Source organism: Coregonus clupeaformis, chromosome 28 (assembly GCF_020615455.1).
Source record: "Coregonus clupeaformis isolate EN_2021a chromosome 28, ASM2061545v1, whole genome shotgun sequence".
In the NCBI taxonomy this organism is placed as follows: Eukaryota; Metazoa; Chordata; class Actinopteri; order Salmoniformes; family Salmonidae; genus Coregonus; species Coregonus clupeaformis.
In genome coordinates, this window is record NC_059219.1 from 14,333,307 (window position 1) to 14,358,535 (window position 25,229).

At 45.1% G+C, this 25,229-nt stretch overlaps 1 protein-coding gene across 3 annotated transcripts; it reads right to left on the minus strand.

Moving 5' to 3' along the window:
* Positions 1-1,604: 1,604 nt before the first annotated feature.
* On the minus strand, positions 1,605-7,195 carry LOC121542862 (gastrula zinc finger protein XlCGF57.1-like). 3 transcript variants are annotated; one of them, XM_041852447.2, is made up of 4 exons: positions 7,170-7,195; positions 4,445-4,719; positions 4,258-4,345; positions 1,605-4,047 (listed from the first exon to the last, which is right to left on the minus strand). In XM_041852447.2, the coding sequence occupies exons 2-4, from the start codon at positions 4,682-4,684 to the stop codon at positions 2,600-2,602; spliced, it is 1,776 nt and encodes a 591-aa protein (XP_041708381.1). In that variant the 5' UTR covers positions 4,685-4,719; positions 7,170-7,195; the 3' UTR covers positions 1,605-2,599. The 3 variants fall into 3 exon arrangements, with proteins under 3 accessions (XP_041708381.1, XP_041708380.1, XP_041708379.1); XM_041852446.2 differs by lacking the exon at positions 7,170-7,195 and adding an exon at positions 4,933-5,331 and having other exon boundaries at positions 4,445-4,716; XM_041852445.2 differs by lacking the exon at positions 7,170-7,195 and adding an exon at positions 4,933-5,331.
* Between the last annotated feature and the right edge of the window lie 18,034 nt (positions 7,196-25,229).

Consider the following 25,229-nt stretch of genomic DNA (forward strand, 5'->3'; position numbering starts at 1 on the left):
CCAGAGCGCTCAGACTGGGGCGAAGGTTCACCTTCCAACAGGACTACGACCCTAAGCACACAGCCAAGACAATGCAGGACTGGCTTCGGGACAAGTCTCTGAATGTCCTTGACTGGCCCAGCCAGAGCCCAGACTTGAACCATATCGAACATCTCTGGAGAGACCTAAAAATAGCTGTGCAGCGACGCTCCCCAACCAACCTGACAGAGCTTGAGGATCTGCAGAGAAGAATGGGAGAAACAGGTGTGCCAAGAAGACTTGAGGCTATAATCGCTGCCAACGGTGCTTCAACAAAGTACTGAGTAAAGGGTCTGAATACTTGTGTACACACAGAGAAAGAATACTACATGCTTGTCAACCATGTTCAAATGTTTGGTAATGCAATAAAAATCACAACCAGTGCAGGCCAATGATGGTTTACTGAAACAAATCATGTGTTCCAATTGTTCAAGTGGTCTCTGTAATTCACTTTAATTTAATGTCATGTTTATAACAATACCATACTATGGGAGTGACCTTTACATAAATGCTCCTCTTGTTCCAAATCAAGGAATACACTACAAACACAAAGCACAAAAAAAAGACGATCATCTTTCAGAATTTATCACCTACTGATCACCAGGACAATCAGTCATCAAACCATCTTCTGTACATCACTGTTTATTTTTAAACTGAGCAAATAAAAAAACGATTGAAAACAAACTGGTGTTTAAAACCTTTTAGACATAAGGTCCCCTGTTTGGTTCGACATTTTTCTGAGCCTGTGTGACGTAGGATGTGAAATCTTAAACCACTTGAAGCTGGGATGTCCCTCCTACCATTTCAATCGCTCTTCCAACTGTCCAACTCCTGTCTGAACCCTATATCACAGCACATGCCTGCAATCCTTACATCATAACGCAGCGGGAGAGTGCTTTCATCACAGTAGCACATTCAGAGATCGATTTATAGCCATTCATCAAAAATAATTAACAGATTTTAAACAAAAAAAATATTAATATGAGATGGAAGGCGAGTTCCTAACGAGTTCATGAAGCCAATCTAGAGCTCTGTGAGACGTTCACAGCGATGGGGGCAGATGTTTTGATCAAGAGAAAGCTCTAAACAATATGCACATTTTCTCTAAACTAAAACAACTAATATGTAATTTACAGTTATAAAAGGTGAAATCTTATCATTTGCCATTTTATAATTTCATTATGCTATATTTAGAAAGCATATAAGTCATTTCAAGCCTTATTCATTCAATTTTGTTGAATAGGAAATACATTTCATAATTGTATCATATTTGTACTGTGTACTTGAGCTTGTGTCCTCAAAAGTGACAACAACTCAGCAATTTAGAACTATTTTTACCAGAAAGGTGAGATTTTAACCTTTCTTTGAATACGCAGCATTACTAGTTATTGTTTATGGCCCTCATGATAATTACTTTTGGGAATTATGTAGATTACATTTAACTGGTTAGAAAGCAAACAACCACAAAACAAAAGAACAATAAAAGTAACCACCTAATGTACAGTGAGCTGCAAAAGTATTGGGACAGTGAACTTTTATTTTGTTATTTTGGCTCTGTACCTCTAGCACTTTGGATTTTAAATGATTCAATGACTGAGGTTAAAGTGCAGACTGTCAAGCTTTAATTTGAGTTTTTTCATCCATATGAACTGTTTAGAAATTACACCACTTTTTGAACATAGTCCCCCCATTTTAGGGGACCAAAAGTATTAGGACAAATTCACTTGTGTTTTAAAATTAGTCTAAAGTTTTGTATTTGGTCCCATATTCCTATCACGCAATGATTACATCAAGTTTGTTACCCTACAAACTTGTTGGATGCTACCATGATTACGGATAGTCCTGAGTGAATCGTGAATATCATACCCACAAGACATGCTAACCTCTCACCATTACAATAACAGGGGAGGTTAGGATATTTGTTTTATGGAGGGGGGGGGGGGGGATTATATTAATTCCTGTAACTTTGGAAGTGTTTAGAAACATTATATTCTTATTTACAATAAAAGTGACACTACACAATATTTAGCATTCATTTCTATTGGGGACAAAACACTCTGAAACACAACCGAAACAAACCGCAAAGGCATCCAGAGTCACAAGCGTGATGTAAGCATTGCGTGCTATGAATATGGGACCAAATAATACACTTTTGACTACTTTACTACACATAAGTGAATTAGTCCCAATACTTTTGGTTCCCTTAAAATGGGGTGGGGGGGGAATATGTACAAAAAGTGCTGTTCTTTCCAAACGGTTCACCAGCTATGTATGAAAATACCCTCAAAATAAAGCTGACAGTCTGCACTTTAACCTCAGTCATTGTATCATTTCAAATCCAAAGTGCTGGAGTACAGAGCCAAAACATGTCACTGTCCCAATACTTTTGGAGTTCACTGTGTGACCCAACTGGAGGATTGCTAAAACATTGTGGCGTTACCATAAACAGGGGAGCAAAATTTCATTAGCATTTGTTGTCATACATCTATCACTGACTAAAGAGATCAGACGCCCCTCCTATTAATTCACAAGAGTAACTGAGTTTCATAAAAAGGTGTCATGTTAAAAATATACAGCATAATCATTTAGGTTTACGACATCTAAGCAGGTGTTTGGAGAGGTTGGACTTGCGAGCAAAGCTGGCAAAGCAGTGGGGGCAGGAATACGGTTTCCCCTTGTGGATTTTCATGTGGACTTTAACGTGACTCTGTTCATAAAAGCTCTTCCCACACTCTTGGCAGGAGTATGGCTTTACATCACGGTGAGTGTGGGTCCTCATGTGCAGGGTCAGAGAAGCAGAGCAGATAAACCGTTTGTGGCATTCAGAACATTCAAATGGCCTCTCCCCAGTGTGGAGGCGCTTGTGTTTGGCCAGATCTCCAGACTGAGTGAAGCTTTTACCACACTCTGTACAGGTGTATGGTTTCTCACCTGTGTGAGTGCGCTGGTGGTTCTTCAGGTGATCGAGTCGGGAAAATTGCTTGTCACACACTGTGCAGTGGTAAGGCCTCTCCCCGGTGTGTGAGCGCAGGTGTGTGTTCAGCACCCCAATCCTTATGAACTTCTGCCCACAAACCCCACAATGGTAGTTTTTCTGGTTGCTGTGGATCTTCAGATGAGTTTGCAGATAACCTTTGTCAGCAAAGTCTTTACCACACACCGTACATTTGAAAGGTCTCTCCCCTGAGTGCGTGCGCAGGTGAAGCTTCAGACTCTCCCTGTATGCAAACTGCCTGTCACATTGGGAGCAAGAGTACTTCCTCTCACCAGAGTGAACAGTCATGTGTTTCCTGAGGAGTGACTTCTGTTTGAAAGACTTCCCGCAGTCCTGGCATTTGAATGGCTTGACCCCATTGTGTATTAACAAGTGATAACGGTAAGCGCTGGTACCTGAGAAGCGCTTGCCGCACTCCTTGCAGACATAAGGCTTCTCTCCGGTGTGGATGCGCATGTGAGCGTTCAGGTTCGTAGGAGTAGTGAGGATCTTGCCACACTCTAAGCATTGGAAGCCGACTTCCAGACAGATCACAGGCTTAGTGTCCTTAGGTTTAGAACCCTCTGGTTCGTGACACCGGTGAGGCCCCAGGCCCCAGCAATTCTCAAAGCTCTTCCCACAGTCCGCGCAACTGATGTGTCCTTCGGTGAGAGCAACGGCCATTTTGTGCAAACTCTTGCAGTGCTTCAGCAGGCTGCCCAGGTACTTGAATCTGCGGGAACACTGCGGGCAGGTGTGGAACTTCTCCTGAACCCTGTGGGGACGGGCAGGTTTCTGGGGAGGGGCAGGTTTCTGGGGAAGGGCAGAGGGGTGGGCCTTGCGGGTGTGTATGTATAGCTGTCGTGGTGTATGGAACATGCAGCTACAGTGGGGACAGCTGTGTGTGGGGCCGTACACGGTTTTACTCTTTGAGACTTGGCTTTTCAACATGGCCAGGTACTGCTTCTGGTGTTTGGTCTTGATGTGGTTCTCCAGGAAGTAACAGTCAGTGAAGGAGATGGTGCAGTGTGGACAAGGAAAAAACTGAGAAGAAACTGAGAGTGAGGGATAGAGGGAGAGAAGAGATGGGTATGACAAAAGGGGAGGAAGGGAAGAGACAATAATGGCAAATGTCAATTTCCTCATTCAATAGTCATTGCCCATATCAAATTAAAACCTTGTTAATATGAATTTTCCAGTAACCATCAATCATTTAAACTGCACTGTTGGGCGTAGACTGGAGTATGATAAACAGTATGTCCTACCTCCATTGTTGCATTCATCCCTCTTGGCATCAGTCTCCTCCTTCACCAAACACACTTTAATGTCTCTCAGAAGTGTCTTAACCACCACCTTGTGGATTAGAAAGAGACAGAAATACAAGTATGCATTAACAATCTTAATGATATTGCCACAATACTAGACACATTAGAAAACACTACTCCTACTTACATCAGCCAACCTGGTTAGCACTACCACAGGATCCTTGTGGAGTGGACTAGAATCTGAATGTTGATTTGAACTGGTGCTCTTTGAGAGGGCTTGGGTAAAGTCTGATTCATCTCTGCCGGTGGAGTCATCGCCTGACTGTGGGTCATGTTCTGTGTATGTTATACCCAGGTTTCCATGGCGTTCAGTCCCCTTATTTTTTGTGTGCAGTGGTTTAGTTTTTGCATGTTGTTTGATCTTCATCTTGTTGACTAAAGTGCCTCTAATGTAAATCACTTCTGAGTGAAAAGAGAAGCAGAGTTTCAGTGAGCATCAGCCTTACCAAGACAAGAGCTAGACTAGGTCAGGGACCATAAGGGAAACTCTTCATGGCACTTCAATACTTTAGTGACGTTTTCATAGCAGGTGAGGAGAACTTACACAGCAGGTTAGGATAATTAACATAGCAGGTTAGGAGACTGAAATTAAGGTTAGGAAAATGCTCTCCTTACCTTCTACGGAAATCACTTGGTATCGAAGTGCCATGAAAAGAGTGTGTCCCGGGACCATAACAGCCTACACACACACACACACACACACACACACACACACACACACACACACAACACTGCAGACTTAGGCTGCTATGCAAAGATGAAGAACACACAATTATGCATTATTAGCCAAAAGTCAAAACACTCAACTAACAAGGCTAGTAGTCTTAAATTACCATAAAACTTAAATTAATGGGCAGCATTTATTTTCTTAAATCACTCTACACAATAGGCGTTTATTAGAGACAGGCTTCTATTTGAGCCAGGCGTCTACATTGAACAAAAATATAAATGCAAAAAAGTGTTGGTCCTAGGTTTCATGAGCTAAAATAATAGATCAAAAATATTCCATACGGACAAAAAGCTTCTTTCTCAAAAAATAAAATACCAAAAAAAATGCACACATTTGTTTACATCCCTGTTAGTGAGCATTTCTCCTTTGCCAAGATAATCCATCCACCTGACAGGTGTGGCACATCAAGAAGCTGATTAAATAGCATGATTACATTTATATTTTAGTCATTTAGTAGATGCTCTTTTCCAGAGCGACATATCGTCATGAGAGCAACATTTCATACTTTATTTCCCAGTACTGGTCCCCCGTGGGAATTGAGCCCACAACCCTGAAGTTGAACGCGCCCTGCTCTTCCAACTGAGCCACACGGGACCATGCTCATTACACAGGTGCACCTTGAGCTGGGGACAATAAAAGGCCACTAAAAGGTGCAGTTTTGTCATACAACACAATGCCACAAGTTGAGGGAATGTGCAATTGGCATGCTGACTGCAGGAATGTTAATTGCCATAATGGTACAGGCAGGCATATATGGTATGGGCAGGCATAAGCTACGGACAATGAACACAATTGCATTTTAGCAATGGCAATTTGAATGCACAGAGATACCCTGACGAGATCCTGAGGCCCATTGTCGTGCCATTCATCTGCCGCATTCACCTCATGTTTCCGCATGATAACGCACGGCCCCATGACGCAAGGATCTATACACAATTCCTGGAAGCTGAAAATGTCCCAGTTCTTCCATGGCCTGCATACTCACCAGACATGTCACCCATTGAGCATGTTTGGGATGCTCTGGATCGCAGTGTACGACAGCGTGTTCCAGTTCCCGCCAATATCCAGCAACTTCGCACAGCCATTGAAGAGGAGTGGGACAACACTCCACAGGCCACAATCAACAGCCTGATCAACTCTATGTGAAGGAGATGTGTCATGCTGCATGAGGCAAATGGTGGTCACACCAGATACTGAATGCTTTTCTGATCCATGCCGCTACTTTTATTTAAAATGTAAATGTGACCAACAGATGCATATCTGTATTACCAGTAATGTGAAATTCATAGGTTAGGGTCCAATGAATTTATTTCAATTGACAGGTTTCCTTATAACTCAGTAAAATCTTTGAAATTGTTGTATGTTGCTTTTATTTTTGTTGTGTATTTTCTTAATGCACACAGCTTCGCATAGTTCATTGTTCAATTCCAGCATTCACTTAAATAAATTGTTTTCATTTCCTGAACTAATGCGTTATCAATTAAACGGTCAGGTTTCTTTTGTCTTAGTATGCCTAAAAAACAACCTTTTCCTTGACAGAATAATTATTATATTTGACTGTACATTTTCGGCAGTTACTTCCGCCACTAGATGGCGATCGGCCGATTTTTAGGTAGTTGCACTAGCAGTTTTTTACTGGCGAGTTATTACTGAATAATTGAAATGTAACAGATCAAACATTACACCTAGTAAACAATTCATGTTAACCACAAACAATTGATTTAGACCGGGCGTTTATTTAAAAAAGGCTTATGTTTGCTGAAATGTGTGCCGTTGCCCGGCTATTAAAAGGGACAGGCAGCTATTTGAGACGACCTTAAATTGAAGTTACGGTAGACAAGCTGTTTAGAATCTCGCTAGCAGATGTGTGTGAACTGTTGGTGAAAAACGGCGCGAGTTAGCTACAAAAACAACACATACATCACTTGCCGTGGTTTTGGTGAAACTTGGATAAACCAAATTACGCAGCTTGCTAACTAGCTTATGTAGCTACATTTGAGGATGGTCACCCACCTAACGCGTAACTTTGTTATAACGACATCAACGATGTGCAAAAAATAAAAATAAAAAATGTATTCTAAGCAAAACGTTCACGGACAGAAGGAAAAATAGCTTCACTTACCTTCTTCGATTCAAAACAGGGACCGGAAGACTACTGTTTGCACTTCCTTTGCATGGGTCAGGTAACCCCCGTCTTCTTCAGTGGGGTTTATCAGCGGTTGGCATCAAACGTTATGGTGCATTACTGCCACCTACCGTACTGGAGTGTGGGCCAGAGATAGGGATAAACTAAATCCTACCTGCCAACCCCGTTTCTCTTAGAAAAGATAACAAATATTTCAGACTCTATCTAATGGCGCTCTACTCAATATACTATTTAAACTAATTTCCTGTATCCCCTTCTCCCTCATACTAAATTTCATCCTATCTTTCCCTCTGATACTGCCCACACTGTAGCAATACATGCTCCACAGTTTCTATTTCCTATCACGTTTAATGTCTTATTCAACTAGCTGTGTCCCACCCTTAATCTTGTAAAAATAGCCTCCTCTCTTCTGTCCCCTCCCCGACTTTCATCTGTACTTGAAATAAATGCCTTCCCTTATTATTTATATTCCACTGCTCCTGCCATCTCTTCACCATCACTGTACAGTGGGGGGAAAAAGTATTTAGTCAGCCACCAACTGTGCAAGTTCTCCCACTTAGAAAGATGAGAGAGGCCTGTAATTTTCATCATAGGTACACGTCAACTATGACAGACAAGGATTTTTAATGAATTAATTTGCAAATTATGGTGGAAAATAAGTATTTGGTCACCTACAAACAAGCAAGATTTCTGGCTCTCACAGACCTGTAACTTCTTCTTTAAGAGGCTCCTCTGTCCTCCACTCGTTACCTGTATTAATGGCACCTGTTTGAACTTGTTATCAGTATAAAAGACACCTGTCCACAACCTCAAACAGTCACACTCCAAACTCCACTATGGCCAAGACCAAAGAGCTGTCAAAGGACACCAGAAACAAAATTGTAGACCTGCACCAGGCTGGGAAGACTGAATCTGCAATAGGTAAGCAGCTTGGTTTGAAGAAATCAACTGTGGGAGCAATTATTAGGAAATGGAAGACATACAAGACCACTGATAATCTCCCTCGATCTGGGGCTCCACGCAAGATCTCACCCCGTGGGGTCAAAATGATCACAAGAACGGTGAGCAAAAATCCCAGAACCACACGGGGGACCTAGTGAATGACCTGCAGAGAGCTGGGACCAAAGTAACAAAGCCTACCATCAGTAACACACTACGCCGCCAGGGACTCAAATCCTGCAGTGCCAGACGTGTCCCCCTGCTTAAGCCAGTACATGTCCAGGCCCGTCTGAAGTTTGCTAGAGTGCATTTGGATGATCCAGAAGAGGATTGGGAGAATGTCATATGGTCAGATGAAACCAAAATAGAACTTTTTGGTAAAAACTCAACTCGTCGTGTTTGGAGGACAAAGAATGCTGAGTTGCATCCAAAGAACACCATACCCACTGTGAAGCATGGGGGTGGAAACATCATGCTTTGGGGCTGTTTTTCTGCAAAGGGACCAGGACGACTGATCCGTGTAAAGGAAAGAATGAATGGGGCCATCTGTGTCATCTGTGTAAATGGCCACAAAATCCTGATACAGTTTCCAGATGTCTCTTAAAGAAATCAGCTGGATCAACAACCTGCCCATCTTTCTGTAGTCTCTCCAACACTTCTAGATCAACTACTGGAGACGGGAGTAACCATGGTGGATTTACAGGAATAACTACCGTTGGACTAAACTCCCTTCCATACAGTCCCATCTCCTTCGCCTAGGTCAGGGGTGTCAAACGTCCGGCCCGCGGGCCGGAGCAGGCCCGCAAGCGGGTTTAATCCGGCCCGCGAGATGATTTTGTAAAGTATAAAAATGAGCTGCAATTTTTCAATAAAAGAAACTGCTGTTCCAATTGCGTCCACTGGATGGTGCAATAGCAATTGTGATAAGCAAGCAAACTGTTTATACCGGGGCAGAGCAAGTAGGTCAAGCAAGTGCAGCCAGTCCGGATGAACTACTTTGTTTTGCCCGCAATATTTATTACGGCTTCTACTTTTAACATTATGTGCTTTGGCACCCTCATTGCCCCAATATGTCTCTGTCAAAAAAGAGAAAAGTGGACGCAGAGTGCAGAGTGCAGAGTGTTCCAAGAAAAATGGTCATCCTCCTATTTATTAACGGAATTGAATGGGAAAGCTGTATGTTTGGTGTGTTCACAGCATGTTGCAGTGCTGAAAGAATATAACCTTTGTCGCCACTATGTGAGTCTTCATGCCGACAAATATGACAACTTTCAAGGACAGCGGAGAAGAGAGAAGGTGAATGAACTGTTGGCGGGTCTGAAGAAACAGCAGTCTGTGTTTACTCACAGCCGAGACATCAGTGACGCTGCAGTGAAAGCTAGCTACCTCATTGCTAATGAAATCGCAGTGGCTTCAAAACCATTTAGTGAGGGTGAATTTGTAAAAACATGCATGATGAAGGCAGCGGAGATTGTGTGCCCTGAAAAGCGCCAGGCTTTTTGCAAATATCAGCCTGACAAGAAACACAGTTGCAGACAGGATTTCCGATCTTTCAGTGGATTTGGACAGTCAGTTGAAGCAAAAAGTAAAGTCATTTATTGCGTTTTCGGTTGCAATTGATGAAAGCACGGACATTACAGATGTTGCACAACTGGCCATTTTCATCCGCGGAGTTGATGACACATTGACCGTCACCGAGGAGTTCGTGGAGTTGGTGCCGATGACAGATACAACGACAGCAGCTGATATTTTCACTGCACTCGTCGGCGCACTGGACAGGGTCGGAGTGGACTGGTCCCGCGCTGTCAGCCTGGCTACAGATGGTGCGCCCTCAATGATCGGGAAAAAAGCAGGCATTTTGACAAAGTTCAGAGAGAAAGTGCAATCTGAAAATGGAGGATGTGATTTTTGGATTTTCACTGTATTTTGCACCAGGAGGCTTTGTGTTGCAAGTCATTAAAGATGGATAACGTCATGAAGGTGGTCATCCAAACTGTTAATTTCATCCGATCCAGAAGCCTGAATCACCGTCAGTTTTACAGCCTTCTCAGAGAGAAATACCACATCTATGGCCTGCCATTCCACACTGAGGTAAGATGGTTAAGCCGAGGTGCTGTGCTGAGGCGTTTCTTTGATTTACGAGAAGAAATTGAACAGTTCATGGAAGAAAAGGGCAAACCAGTGTTAGAATTTCATTCCGCAGAATGGATGCAGGACCTTGCATTTATGGTGGATGTTACAGAGCACCTGAATAACTTGAACAAACAGCTGCAAGGGCGCAACAAAGTTGTCACGCAGTATTATGACAGCATATGTTCTTTCAAGTTGAAGCTGTCATTGTGGGAGACGCAACTCGCCGGTGGTGATGCAGCTCACTTCCCCTGTCTGAAAAACGTGTGCGCGACCCAACATGTGGCAGACATGAAGCGGTTCAAAGATAAAATAACGGGACTGTTACAGGAGTTTGAGCAATGCTTTCAGATTTTTGGTGAACTGGAGAAAGACTTCAAAGTTTTTTGCTCGCCATTCACTGTGAATCCCTCTGATCTGCCCGTCAGCATCCAACTTGAAATAATAGACCTGCAGTGTGACTCGGATTTGAAGGGCAAATTTGCCGCAGCTGGCTTGGACATATTTTATCAGAATCTCTTGCAAGGTTACCCCAACTTGACAGCCCTCGCTGCAAAACTGTTGTGCATGTTTGGAACCACATATCTTTGTGAGCAAGTTCTCTGTAATGAGCATAGATAAAACAAAGCTGCGCTCAAGACTCACGCACAAGCACTTGAATCGTACAAGCACATATCTTTGAAGTCTTTCTCCAGTTCACCAATAACTTGAGGTGTTTTATGATTAATAGTGATGTTGTGCTTGTACTACGCCTGATATTGATGCGCTGGTGAAAGCTAAAAGATGCCAGGTATCAGGAGTCAAATAAACTATGCAACCCCACTTTTAAAAAAAGGTGCTGCCTGAGACACCCTGATATAGTTCTGTGATCTGTGATATACTTCTGTGAATCACTGAGGCATTGTGTGTTTGTGTGTTCTTTGTCCTCAGAATTTTCAAATAACTTGAGGTGTTTTATGATTAATAGTGATGTTGTGCTTGTACTATTTTGGACACACTGTCCTCAGGCTCCAGCTTTATGTTTTATGTTGATCGTATTAAAACAAAGAAAACAATCTGAAGATGTTGTTTTTAAGTTATATATACCATGATTTTACTGGTCCGGCCCACTTGGGAATAGATTTTCCTCCATGTGGCCCCTGAGCTAAAATGAGTTTGACACCCCTGGCCTAGGAATTACCCACCCACCCAAAGCTCGCGTTCGGTCTTCGCTCATGTTCCCAGCATGCCTGTAAAATCCCTTTCGCAGGATGAGACACCCCTTGTCCTTGTAGGTTGACCCAGTAATTCATTGCCAGCTGCTGTCTCCTAATCTGCAACGGCATATCCCCCATCTCCACATGTAATGCAGCCACTGGGGACGTCAAAAACGCCCCACTACATATTCTGAGTCCTTGCCCCCGTACGACATCTAGCCTTTCCAGTGAGGTCCGGGCTGCCGAACCATATGCTATACTTCCATAGTCTATTACAGATCGGATCAATGCAACATACATGGTCTTCAATGAGGAACGCCCAGCCCCCCACTCCTTCCCCGTCAGACAGCGCATCACATTTAGCACCTTCTTACACTTTCCCACCACTCTCTCAATGTGTTCTGCCCAGGTCAGTCTAGTATGAAAGTATACCCCAAGGAACCTGAAGGCCCCCCACCCTCTCCAAGTTTCTCCCTATAACCTCAAGCATACCTCATCTCCCATCTTCCTCCTGGTAATGAACACTCAGGTAACCCCCTGGAATATGTTGAAAGATTTAGCCTGCTGATTGATGAGGATTTTAAAGGGATACTCGCCGAAAAGTGTGGGTACCTACTGACCTGCAAAACAACTAGCTAATATAATAAACATCTAAAACTGAACCTTACCTTAAACCTGACCCTAACCTAATTTTAACCAATTCTGAAATTAAATAGCCTATCGGTTTGCAGTTCAGGAGTTAAATGGTGTTAAAAAACACGTAAACAAATACAAAACAAGAACAATGTAACCAGTCTAATAATGCTTGTGACCGGACGAGGGTAGCTGAAGATAGTGTTACAATTTTCCTTAAGTGGGTGCAATGCTCCTAAACAAGTAAGCTGTTGTCGTATCGCGTAAGTGCTGGCAATTATTGCTGATAAACAAAGGAGTCCGCTCATACTGAACTTGGATCATAAGGTTTATTCATATCACAAGCTTCAGCATAAGTGACAGATGTCATGACATCCGGAGAGCGACGGCCCGGATTGCAATGGTCGCTCTGCCCTTTCTTTGTCTAGCCCCTACTTATAAACAACGCAAAAAGATGGGTGCTCCCTCTTCTGGCCAATCACCAGTCTCCCCTGGGGCGTCACCCCACAAACGCCACATTTGACCTAACATAAACAACATTCCATTTCTTCATGAAAAACATTTAACAAAGGCATAATCCTAATACACGACATTTCCCCCCTTCGAGACTAAACAGTCTCGAAAACAAACAGAATAGGATTATGACAAGTGACAATTTATCTTATTGAGTATCTTTAACATTAAACCAAAAACATTCTTCTCTAGAGTGTAAATACCTTTCTATGAAATATGAATAACTGTTTATGAAGTGTGAATACATTACTATGAAATATGAACAAATCTTTATGAAGTGTGAGAGCGAAAAACTGTCCGGCAACCTTCGTTCCAAATCCATCCATCCATCAATCAAGACAGTAAAATTCTCTCACGGTCCCTCTGCCCCAGGCAACCACCTAGATACTCCAGATAAACTCATAAACCATGTAAATGCATTTGAAACTATGATGCAATTAAATACACATGTAAGCCCCTGCAAACAAAATCTTATCCAAAAAATATCCACTCTAAGGCTGGTCAACCCATTGGACCCTACAGTGGACCTCTCCCTGCCTAGACTCCCTGTCCCTAAGCATTCACGAAATAAACAAAAACATCTAAGTTCCCCACATGTATTCAATAACATCAAATATCATTCTACAAAAATTAATACCTAAGAATATAACACAAATTATGTATTACACATGCAAATATGTCTATATTTCATTGCAGACACTGGAATGTAGTCCACTACACTTCATCTCCTCCGTAGTCTCCTCTTCCAATGCATTGTTGATGATGGAATCGGAATCTTTCCACACCTTCTTTGTTCCATCTCCTCCAGTCATTGTCCTTTCATATTGTCCCTTCATATTGTCCTTGTTTGAGTATTTCAATCTCTACATGTTCCCCCAAATGGTTCTGGAAGAAAAGAAAAGACCAAACAGTATATTTTGCAAAACAACACTTTCAAATTAAACATCAATATCAACTAAGAATATAAAAATGATATCTGGGTACCTGGTGGCCACACACATAATTGTCAACATAAACTGGTTACCAGATTTTGTTTTCGGTAATGGTCCAACACAATCAACCATCACATGTTCGAATGGTTCACCTATGGCCGGTATGGGACAAAGAGGCGCGGGGGAAATAACCTGGTTCGGTTTCCCAACTACTTGACAGGTGTGGCAAGTCCGACAGAACTGAGCCACATCTTGTTTTAAGCCAGGCCAAAAGAAATGTCGCAAAACTCGATCATAAGTCTTGGTGACTCCCAGATGTCCGGACCACTGGTGATCATGAGCGAGGGATAAAACATTTTGTCGAAAGGCTGTAGGAATCACTATTTGGTAAACAGCATTCCAATCTCCGCCAGCGTCAACATGGGAGGTCCATTTACGCATGAGGAGATTACCATCAATGAAGTATGCCATGTTTTTCTTCTTTAGCTCGTCCTCTGAGACAACACTAGAAAAACATTTAGCCAGGCTAATGTCAACCTGTTGGTTAGCGATCAGCTGCTCACGAGTAACTGGTAACTGTATTGCCTCAGCAACCAGTTCCATTTCCTTCTTCCTTTCTCTGGGCTGTTGGTCAGACTGCACCAGCTTACCAGAGGTAGCACCCGAACTATCCTCTGGGTCACACTCTCTGAATAGAATCGTGTCTGACAAATCTACCACTTCACCCACTTGTCGTGCTTGAGCACGTGTGACAGCACAAGCGGGGAACACATCTGGATAACCCTGTGCCAGCTCCTCGGAGAGAGACTGGTCACTTTTTATCCAATACCTCCAATATGGGTATTACCTTTCCTCCGGCAATATCGTTGCCCATTATAAATGTCACACCTTTTACTGGCAACATAGGACGTACGCCCACTCTGAACAATCCACTGACTAACTCAGAGTGTACGTTCACAAAGTGCAATGGCACTGGGACGAAACCCATTTCAATTCCTTGTACTAACACACTGGAACCACAATATGTATTATTAGACAAGGGCAACACATCAGCTAGTATGAACGACTGCGCCGCACCAGTATCTCTGAGGATTCTAACTGGACGCTGAGACGCTTCATCATCTGATATAGAAACAAACCCCTCAAAAATGAACGGTTCATAACTGTGATCTGGGACAGGGACTTTCAAACCACATTCATTATGAGGCTTCTGTCTTGATTCCGGCCTTACAACCGTACGAATCAGCCCAACACCCGTTGGCGGCCTGGCGTGCTGAGGCATCCCCGGTTTGCGTTTTAGCAGAAAGCAATCATTAACTATATGTCCCACCTTATGACAATAGAAACAGTGACGCACATCTTTTGGGCGTGCTGGATGTACTGCTGGTCGACTAGGACTAGAAGTTAGCAACTCCGCAGCCCTGCTCTCCGTACGAGCCGAAAACACGCTCTTATGCGTCAACACAAACTCGTCTGCCAATACAGACGCTTCCGACAGTGAGGATACTTTCTGTTCGTTCAGATAAACTACAATGCGTCCGGTAAACAATTTTTAAACTCTTCTAACAAGATTAACTCCCGTAGAGAGTTAAAATCAGTTACCTTACTAGCACTGTGCCATTTGTCAAACAGATTTCCTTTGTCTCTAGCAAACTCCACATAAGTCTGAGTAGGAGACTTTTTATGAGACCTAAATCTCTGTCGATATGCCTCAGGAACAAGCTCATAGGCACGAAGAACAGTAGCTTTGACCATCTCATAATTCAAACTGTCTTCAAGAGGTAGCGCTGCCAGAACCTCTTGGGCTTTACCTGTTAGCTTACACTGAAGTAATAGGCACCATACCTCGTCGGGCCATTTCAATGCTACCGCTATACGTTCAAAAACACTGAAATAGGAATCAACCTCTGACTCCCTGAACACAGGTACCAAGGTGATCTGCCTACTAATATCAAACGTAGCAGATGACACAGCTGGTGAGGATGGCTCACTAGCAGGCATAGTATTAGCAGAGACTAACCTCGCTGTTTCTGCCTCTAGTTCCATTTTACGCATCGCCAGTTCTTGATCAAGCCTACGCGTCTCCAGTTCTTGATCAAGCCTACGCGTCTCCAGTTCTTGATCAAGCCTACGCGTCTCCAGTTCCATCTTACGCGTCTCCTGTTCTATCTTACGCGTCTCCTGTTCTGCCTTACGCGTCTCCTGTTCTGCCTCTAGCTCCATTTTACGCATCTCCAGCTTGTCTTGCCTGATTTGTGCCCGCTCTTCCGCCTCCATTTGGAGCCGCGTCGAGCGGACATCGATCCTGGCATCACTGTCAGTCAGTGGGGAGAGTGGGTCATAACGGGGCAATGTGGCTGGAGCCTTAGCCTCGTCCTCAGACACTGATGGGCTTACAGAAACATCAACCACATCCCCTACAGGAGCAGCAGACTCAGGCGGCGGTAACTCAAGCACTCGCTCGTTTAACAATATCGCTAGCACTACTTCCCTAACTTCTGCTTTCACTATACCCCTCGGTAGGGGTACAGAAAAGTGGTCAGCCAAAGCCTGTAGATCCACTCTACGACAATTCTCAAAAATCTCCCACGTAGGGTTTTCCAAAAATGCTTCCAAATCAAAAGTAGCCATCCTACTAACTACACGAGCCGTCGACTACTGAACACACACAAAAAAAACAGGTAGTTACAGCTGCTAAGCTCAACACTGAACCAGACACTAACTAATTTACATGAGTAGCATGGGATAGATAGGATCCCAGACGAGCCCCCACTTTATGTTACGAACCCCGTGGCTCTAAACATCTAGGGTGGATGGACATGAGACCCGTAACATAAATTCATGTAAATTATAAGTGTGGCATGGAATAGTGAGAACAAATAAGACACAACTACCATGAACTACCGTCAAACACAAAGTGTTTATTACTAAACACACGGTAAAGGTTTGGGAAAAAGGGGCTGAGCAGGACCCAAGAAATGAAACAATAATGTAAAACCCCCTAAACTGATCTAGCCTGCCTGAAGAACCGCTAGGCTACTGCTAGTCATACAAAAATACAGTGGGTGGTCCGCTCAGGTCTAACTGGTGTTTATAGACAGATTTCTTCCTACGGGTAATGTACGCCCAAGGGCAACTAGCTTAAAACCCCCCCTTTTCCCAAACAACACACAAAACTACTAAACAGGGTACTCAGCAATTAAATAAGTACACAGGATACAACAGTATCCACACTCAGGTAAAGAAATATTTTCTAATAATGTTACCAATAGGGTAACCAACAACTTAGTGCGTACACAACACACAGGACACCACCGTGTCCATACTCACATATGGCAAAAAGTCTCTCTCCCTTGCAACAAACACAAGTCTGGTTTTATACAATGGGCTGTGTGATTCAACAAACGAGTAACAGGTGGTGCTATTCACAGGAATGTTCACTGATTGGTCCAATCAGCAGACACCTCAACGACCACCAATCAGGAACATACAGGACACCTGTGATTAGGGCAGAAAGAGTAGAAACACACAAAAACACAGGATACCTGTATCCGTAACAGTATGAATCACATTAAATGATAGAATAATGAACTAGGATAATTATTCATTCATACACTTCCCCCCTTTGATTCATAAAATCATACTAAAAATCACACTAATATTGAAAAAAAAAAATGAAAAAAAAATGATCAAATAATCAAAAAGGATATTTATCCATCCAGTTCTACTTGTCCATCTTCATCCAGATCAGGAACAGTCAACAACGGCATCTGAGTGTTGTCTCCAGGCATCACTCTCCAACCTATCTCAATATCATAGCTTTCTCAAAGGTCAGTAACAAATTACAAACCTCACACACACAGTGCTATCAAAGCTGCAACTGAAATCTGAACCATCACTGCCCCTACTGGGCCTACCTGATCTTGCAACCAAGTCTTCGCTGACTTCCGCTCCTTCAGATCTACCAAATGCATCCCTTATATTCTTCAATGCATATATAACCCTAGTGATAATATCTGAACTATCTGGACTCAAAGTATAACTAACATTATCAATAGGATCTTCCCAAATGTTACACCATACCATGGAAAAAGTCCCCCCTTCTCTCTTGGACTCATCCTTCAATGATAGGCTTGAAGACTATAACATGTCTCTTTTCACCCTTTTAACCCTAGATCTATCTGTGTCCGGTGCTACCCCTCTTATAATGGTAGAAACCTCATATGGAAGCTTCAACGTTGACATGTAACAACATCCTGTCCATCCATAGGGTAAGAATATATATGCTTTATCACCACAAACCCACCAAATATCTCTAAAATTCCCAATAGTTACATTGACAGGCAAAAGCTAATCTTTTAACCATCAAAGTCCTGCTGTTCCTACTACCTGGAACATAAAAAGTTACATTTATATTTCTCATTACTACCCTTAAGGTCATGCTTACCCAAAGTTATCATATACTCATCACAATCTGATATTCCCATAAACATACCCCTTACATCATATGTTTTATTAGAACAAAAACAACTTTTAGCCCTCACTGCTTTCACCTCAAATGCTTCAGGGTTTGCTGTTACCTGATTTTACTTCCCATCTAACAAATGCACCCAATTTAATTCACTTAACCCAATAACACCTAACCCTAGGCTTAAACAAATGTTTTGACAACGACATTATTTTATCGGTTACTGATTGTTGCTGATACCACAGTCATGACAAAGCATAAGATTGACACATACTTGATAGAGGTCGAGCGACCGTCTCTAAAATGTTTGGCTGGAATTCTCAACAGACATGGACCCTCAAGATTCCTCACTGATCTTACAGAATGAGCTGTTGGAACCAAAGATTCCTACCTGCTATCTTTAATTTTCACAACAGAAGAATCAAACCCATCCATTTAGTTTCTCTCTTCCCTAACGAGCGGTACTGATCAGATACCTCTCCTTGTCTGTCATTAAAATCAAAGACCTCATCCTGTACCTCCATGATAGTATCCTTCACTATTTCAGATGAATCTATATTGTTCTCTATTACTATCTGCTCTCCTATTTTAACCCTATGTCACGGTTTACTATGCCAGAACCCAGAAGCAGACCAGGACAAGGTACGTTGAGAGAAAGGTGAGTGTTTATTAATAGATTCCGAGTGAGACTGAATAATCCAGGGAACAGCGCGGGTGGCGTGGATGGGTTGTTGAGGGTGCAGTGGTTGGTTCGGTACTGGCTCGGCAGCCGCCGACCATCAGGCAGAGGTTGGGTGAAGGTTCCGGGTGAGAGACTGCAGACAGAACAAAAACGGAGGTCAGTACACAGCAAGTCACAAGGTGCAAAACAAACAAAACTAACACTAATGGCTCAGAGGCTGATACGCTGACAAACATACTGTTCATAGCTAACGATCCGGCAGGAACTGGATGTTAGGCCAGAGCCTAAGAAGGGTGATGATCAGGACCAGGTGTGCAGATTGCTGATGGGATGCAGGTGCGGAAAACAAGAGCGCTCCCCGGAGCGTTCCCGAACCCTCGGGAAACTGGAGATTACGAACCGGAACACTAGTCACCAGACAGGACCCGACTCAGACAGCCGGGATCGTTACAGTACCCCCTCCGACGAACGCCACCGGGCGGACTCCCGGAGCGCCAGGATGGAGGCGGTAGAAGTCACTGATGAGGTCCGCATCTAGGACCTGTCGCCGCGGAATCCAACTCCTCTCTTCGGGGCCATACCCCTCCCAGTCCACGAGATACTGGAAACCCCGGCCCCGCCGTCTGGAATCCATGATGCGACGCACCGTGTAGGCAGGACCACCTCCGATCATCCGAGGAGGAGGAGGAGGAGGCGGAGGAGGCAACAGAGGACTGAGGAAGACAGGCTTGAGGCAGGAGACATGAAAGGTGGGATGGACTCTGAGCGTCCTCGGTAGTTTGAGTCGAACTGCCACTGGATTGATCACCTTCTCCACCACAAACGGACCAATGAACTTCGGCAACAACTTCCTAGACTCAGTCCGTAACGGAAGATCCCGTGTGGCCAACCAAACCCTATCTCCGATGGTATAGGTGGGAGCGGGGATCCGGCGACGATTCGCCTGGAGCTGATACCGGTCCGAAACTCTAAGGAGTGCCTTTCTGGCCCGATGCCAGGTCCGGTGGCAACGACGAATATGGGCCTGAACAGAAGGCACTGAGAGCTCCTTCTCCTGAGAAGGAAACAGGGGAGGTTGGTAGCCATACAGGCACTGGAAGGGAGACATCCCAGTGGCAGATGTAGGAAGAGTATTGTGGGCATACTCAACCCAAGGCAACTGAGAGACCCAGGAGGTGGGGTTGGAAGAGGCCAGACAGCGTAGCGTGGATTCCATCTTCTGGTTGGCTCTCTCCGCCTGACCATTGGATTGGGGGTGAAAACCAGATGTGAGACTGACTGTAGCTCCAATGGCCAAACAGAAGGACTTCCAGACAGCAGAGGTAAACTGAGGGCCACGGTCGGAAACGATATCACTGGGCAAACCGTGGACCCTGAAAACCTCCCTAACCAGGATCTCGGACGTCTCCGAGGCAGAGGGAAGCTTGGCAATAGGCACAAAGTGGGCGAACTTGCTGAATCTGTCCACGATAGTCAGAACGACCGTGTTCCCCTCAGAAGCGGGCAACCCAGTGACGAAGTCCAGGGCCAGATGCGACCATGGTCGCCGGGGAATAGGAAGGGGGTGAAGTAGTCCAGAGCTGGGCCGATTGGTACTCTTATTCTGCGCACACACTGGACAGGCAGCAACAAAACCCCGAGTATCCTCGGCCATGGCAGGCCACCAAAAACGTCTGCGAAGAAACGCCATTGTCCGAGCCACGCCAGGGTGACAAGCCATCTTGCTGGCGTGGGACCATTTGAGGACAGCAGGACGAACCGACTCAGGCACAAACAACCGACCGGGTGGACCGTTACCGGGACCGGGCTGAGTCCGAAGGGCCGCCAGCACCTCCTCCTCAATCTTCCACATAACTGCTCCCACGACGCAGTTCCGGGGGAGAATTGTCTCGGTCTTGGACCCACTCTCCTCCGTCTTGGAGAACATCCGGGACAAGGCGTCCGCCTTGCCGTTCTTAGATCCAGGTCGGAACGTCAGGGCAAACTTGAATCGTCCAAAAACAACGCCCACCTGGCCTGACGGGGAGTTGAGACGTTTAGCCGATTGCACGTAAGCAAGATTCTTGTGGTCAGTCCAGACAATAAACGGTTGCTCCGCCCCTCCAACCAGTGGCGCCACTCCTCCAAGGCAAGTTTCACCGCGAGAAGCTCCCGGTTACCCACATCGTAATTCCTCTCCGCAGGCGAAAGGCGACGAGAGTAGTAGGCGCAGGGATGGAGTTTACTGTCCGTGGAGCATCGCTGCGACAGGATGGCGCCAACTCCCACATCAGACGCGGGTCCACTTCAACGACGAACTGACGGGCCGTGTCCGGTTGAGAGAGAATCGGTGCGTTGGTGAATCGCCTCTTCAAATCCAGAAACGCTCGATCCGCCTCCGGATTCCACTTGAAGGTCCTGATACTGGAAGTCAAGGCAGTTAACGGAGCGGCCACACGGCTGTAATCCCGGATGAATCTGCGGTAGAAATTCGCAAACCCCAAAAATCTCTGGAGCTGCAATCTCGTACCGGGCTGGGCCCATTCCAGAACCGCTCTAACCTTCTCCTGGTCCATCCTAATCTCTCCCCTGGAGATGATGTACCCGAGAAAGGATGTCGTGTGGGCGTGAAACTCGCACTTCTCGGCCTTCACGAACAGGCGATTCTCCAACAATCGCTGCAGAACCTGCCGGACATGCTGGACGTGGTCGGAAGGTTCCTTCGAGAAGATCAGAATGTCATCCAGGTAAACAAACACAAAGAGACCGATCATATCTCTCAGGACGTCGTTCACCATACTCTGGAATACCGCTGGAGCATTGGTCAGTCCAAACGGCATCACCTGATACTCGAAGTGACCCATTGGTGTATTGAAACCCGTCAACCACTCGTCCCCTCTCTGATCCGGACCAGGTGATACGCATTGCGTAGGTCTAGCTTGGTGAACACCGTAGCACCCTGTAAGGAGTCGAAGGCAGAACTCATCAAGGGCAGGGGATACTTGTTCTTGACCGTGATGTCATTCAACCCCCGATAATCAATACACGGTCGAAGAGAGCCATCCTTCTTACCCACAAAGAAGAATCCTGCCCCCAGGGGTGATGACGAGGGACCGAACGAGACCAGCAGCTAGGGACTCCTTGATGTAGGTCTCCAACGCCTCACGTTCAGGTCGGGAGATACTGTATAACCTTCCCTTGGGGTAGACAGCTCCAGGGACCAGGTTGATGGCACAATCATATGGTCGGTGGGGAGGGAGTGACAGAGCCTTCTGCTTACTGAAAACTTCCCCAAATCGTGATATGTCTCGGGAACCAGGGACAAATCTGGGGGTTTAGCCTCAATCACCTGACTGGGAACCGAATGGGGGCAGGCAGTCTTGAGACAGTTAGCATGACAATCAAGGCTCCAACTCGTTACCTTGCCCGTCACCCAATCGAACGTGGGATTGTGTTCCTTCAGCCAGGGGTATCCAAGGACCAGAGGAACATGGGAAGACGGCAGAATGAAGAATGAAATCATCTCAGAATGATTCCCCGACAACCGCATCTTAACCGGTTCAGTCCTCATCGTGATACGTGCCAGACTACTGCCGTTCAGAGTGGTCGCTTCAATGGCTTCCGGCAATTGCTCCTTGGAAAGCCCCAGCTGTTCCACCAACTCTGCATCAAGAAAGCTTCCATCGGCACCTGAATCGATAAAAGCGTTAAGCGCTAAGCTCTGATTCCTGTTCACAAGGGTAGCCGGGAAACGGGGTCTGACAGAGGTACTGAGAGGTTGAAACTGGCTCGCTAAAAGTCCTCCCAACTTTAGCGAGCCGGGCAGTTTGACGACCGCCGGGAACAAGTGGAGATGTAATGTCCCGAGCTACCACAGTAGAGGCAGCAGTTGGTCTTACGTCTATGTTGACGCTCCTCCTTGGTTAACCCGTGCCGCCCCACTTGCATGGGTTCAGAATCGGGAGAGAGGACCTCTCCACTAATCCATTGTGGTGGAGAATGATCGACGTGTTCTGGTCCACCACCCGACCCGACTGGGAACTGAGAAGCTGATCGATTGGACGGACCCCATTGCTTCTCCCTCCTTCGCTCTCGGACTCGATTATCCACCCGAATAGACAAGGCTACCAAGCTGTCCAGGTCACTAGGCTCCGGATAGGAGATCAACTCATCCTTGAGCTGCTCCGACAGACCCTGGTAAAAGGCCGCTTGCAGAGACTCCTCGTTCCACCCACTCTCCACAGCCAACGTCTTGAACTCGATCACGAAGTCGGCCACGCTGCGAGTTCCTTGGCGAGCGAAAACAGGCGCCTAGCTGCGTCCCTCCCTCGGACGGAATGGTCGAAGAGCTTCCTCATCTCGGCCGTGAACCCCTGGTATGAAGCCATGCAGGGATCCTGTCGTTCCCAAACGGCTGAAGCCCACTCCAGCGCTCGACCACGCAGCAACTCAATCACAAAGGCTATCCTAGCCTTGTCTGTGGCATAAGAGTAGGGCTGTAGATCGAACACCAATCCACACTGCATAAGGAAGGAACGGCATCTTCCCAGCTCCCCTCATATTTATCCGGCGTCGGAACCTTGGGCTCACGGATGGACACAGCTTCAGAAGCGGCAGGCGAGATGGGTGAAACCGGTAGTGGATCCTCCACCGGACACTTACGTTGGTTCTGGACCTCCGTCAGACCGGTAGAAAGGTTCCGAACTGACAACGCGATCTCCTGTAGTACCGTGCTATGATGGCCCAACATCTTCTCCTGCTGGGTAATAGCATGGCGAACGGAGTCCAGGTCCGCTGGGTTCATTACTGGCCGGATCGTTCTGTCACGGTTTACTATGCCAGAACCCAGAAGCAGACCAGGACAAGGTACGTTGAGAGAAAGGTGAGTGTTTATTAATAGATTCCGAGTGAGACTGAATAATCCAGGGAACAGCGCGGGTGGCGTGGATGGGTTGTTGAGGGTGCAGTGGTTGGTTCGGTACTGGCTCGGCAGCCGCCGACCATCAGGCAGAGGTTGGGTGAAGGTTCCGGGTGAGAGACTGCAGACAGAACAAAAACGGAGGTCAGTACACAGCAAGTCACAAGGTGCAAAACAAACAAAACTAACACTAATGGCTCAGAGGCTGATACGCTGACAAACATACTGTTCATAGCTAACGATCCGGCAGGAACTGGATGTTAGGCCAGAGCCTAAGAAGGGTGATGATCAGGACCAGGTGTGCAGATTGCTGATGGGATGCAGGTGCGGAAAACAAGAGCGCTCCCCGGAGCGTTCCCGAACCCTCGGGAAACTGGAGATTACGAACCGGAACACTAGTCACCAGACAGGACCCGACTCAGACAGCCGGGATCGTTACACCCTATCCTTACTAAGTTGTTGTTTGTGTCTGTGTCATACTTCCTACATCTGTTATTGCCATCGTATCATTAATCCCTTTCAAAGTTACCATTAAAGTAGTTGATTTAGTTGATGTATCAACCTTAATTATTTCTAGTGGGAAAGCTACCGATATCCTATGTGCATTATTTACTGTTGGAGTGGCTACTGTAATAATATACTTCTCCTGACCTCCTTTGGTGACTGCGGAAACTTCAACAGACTTCAAATCTTCCATTATAAGCGTCACTTTACGAATTACATAGCCCTTTAACCAATAATTCTTAACCGGAACAAATTTTAATGTTTGCACTAGCTAAGTACACATATTCTCCCTAATCTTCTCTTATCATTTACGCAAAATAAGTGAACAGTCACTCATAACCCTCTTCCACTTCATATTGTTGTACAAACTATACCTCCTTTGACTAGGGACACCGCTTCTACATCTGGTCCTGATAACAATACTTCTTCTCCATAATTATCTCTCCATGTGGGAGGAACGTCCCCATCCTAACCCTAATACGTATTTTCCCCCTAAAATTGGTGCTGGAGCTATTGGTTCCCTTATAATCAAATGCGATATATTTATGGCTTTAATAACTATCAATGTTGAAAGAGTTAAATTGCTTCCCACTGTTGTTTTAATAGACTGAAGTGTTAATGTCCTTAGTTACTTCATCCATTTTCCCCAAAGATTTGAACTCTTTTCTTGTACTTCCATCTATCACCACTAGTGTCAAATGACGTAAATGTAACTTACATTCACTCTCTCTTCCTACTCTAAACCCTAACTTTCAAACTTTTGATTATAAAAATACACCTATAATTACCTTGATCTCCCTACTCTAAAGTGTCCTTCACCACTGTTCTCTCTCTTACTACTAACTTTGAAACTTAGCTTACTGTCTTAGAGTTCCTTCAACCTAGTTCTCCTAACTTTTTAATCTAATCTTTTCTCCTAACCTTTAAAAACCTTTTCCACTGATTTATTCACAAAATCCCTTTACCACCAAATTTTTAGGATATGTGATTGGGAAGTCCCCCTGCTTCTGATTTCTTTACACACAGACTTGGCAAACGACTAAACACCTTTTAGCCTAGCCTGAAATCCCTTGGTGTAAGAAATGTAACCCAGAATAACAGTCACCCCTTTTAACTTTATTTTTCAGACAGATTGTCTAATA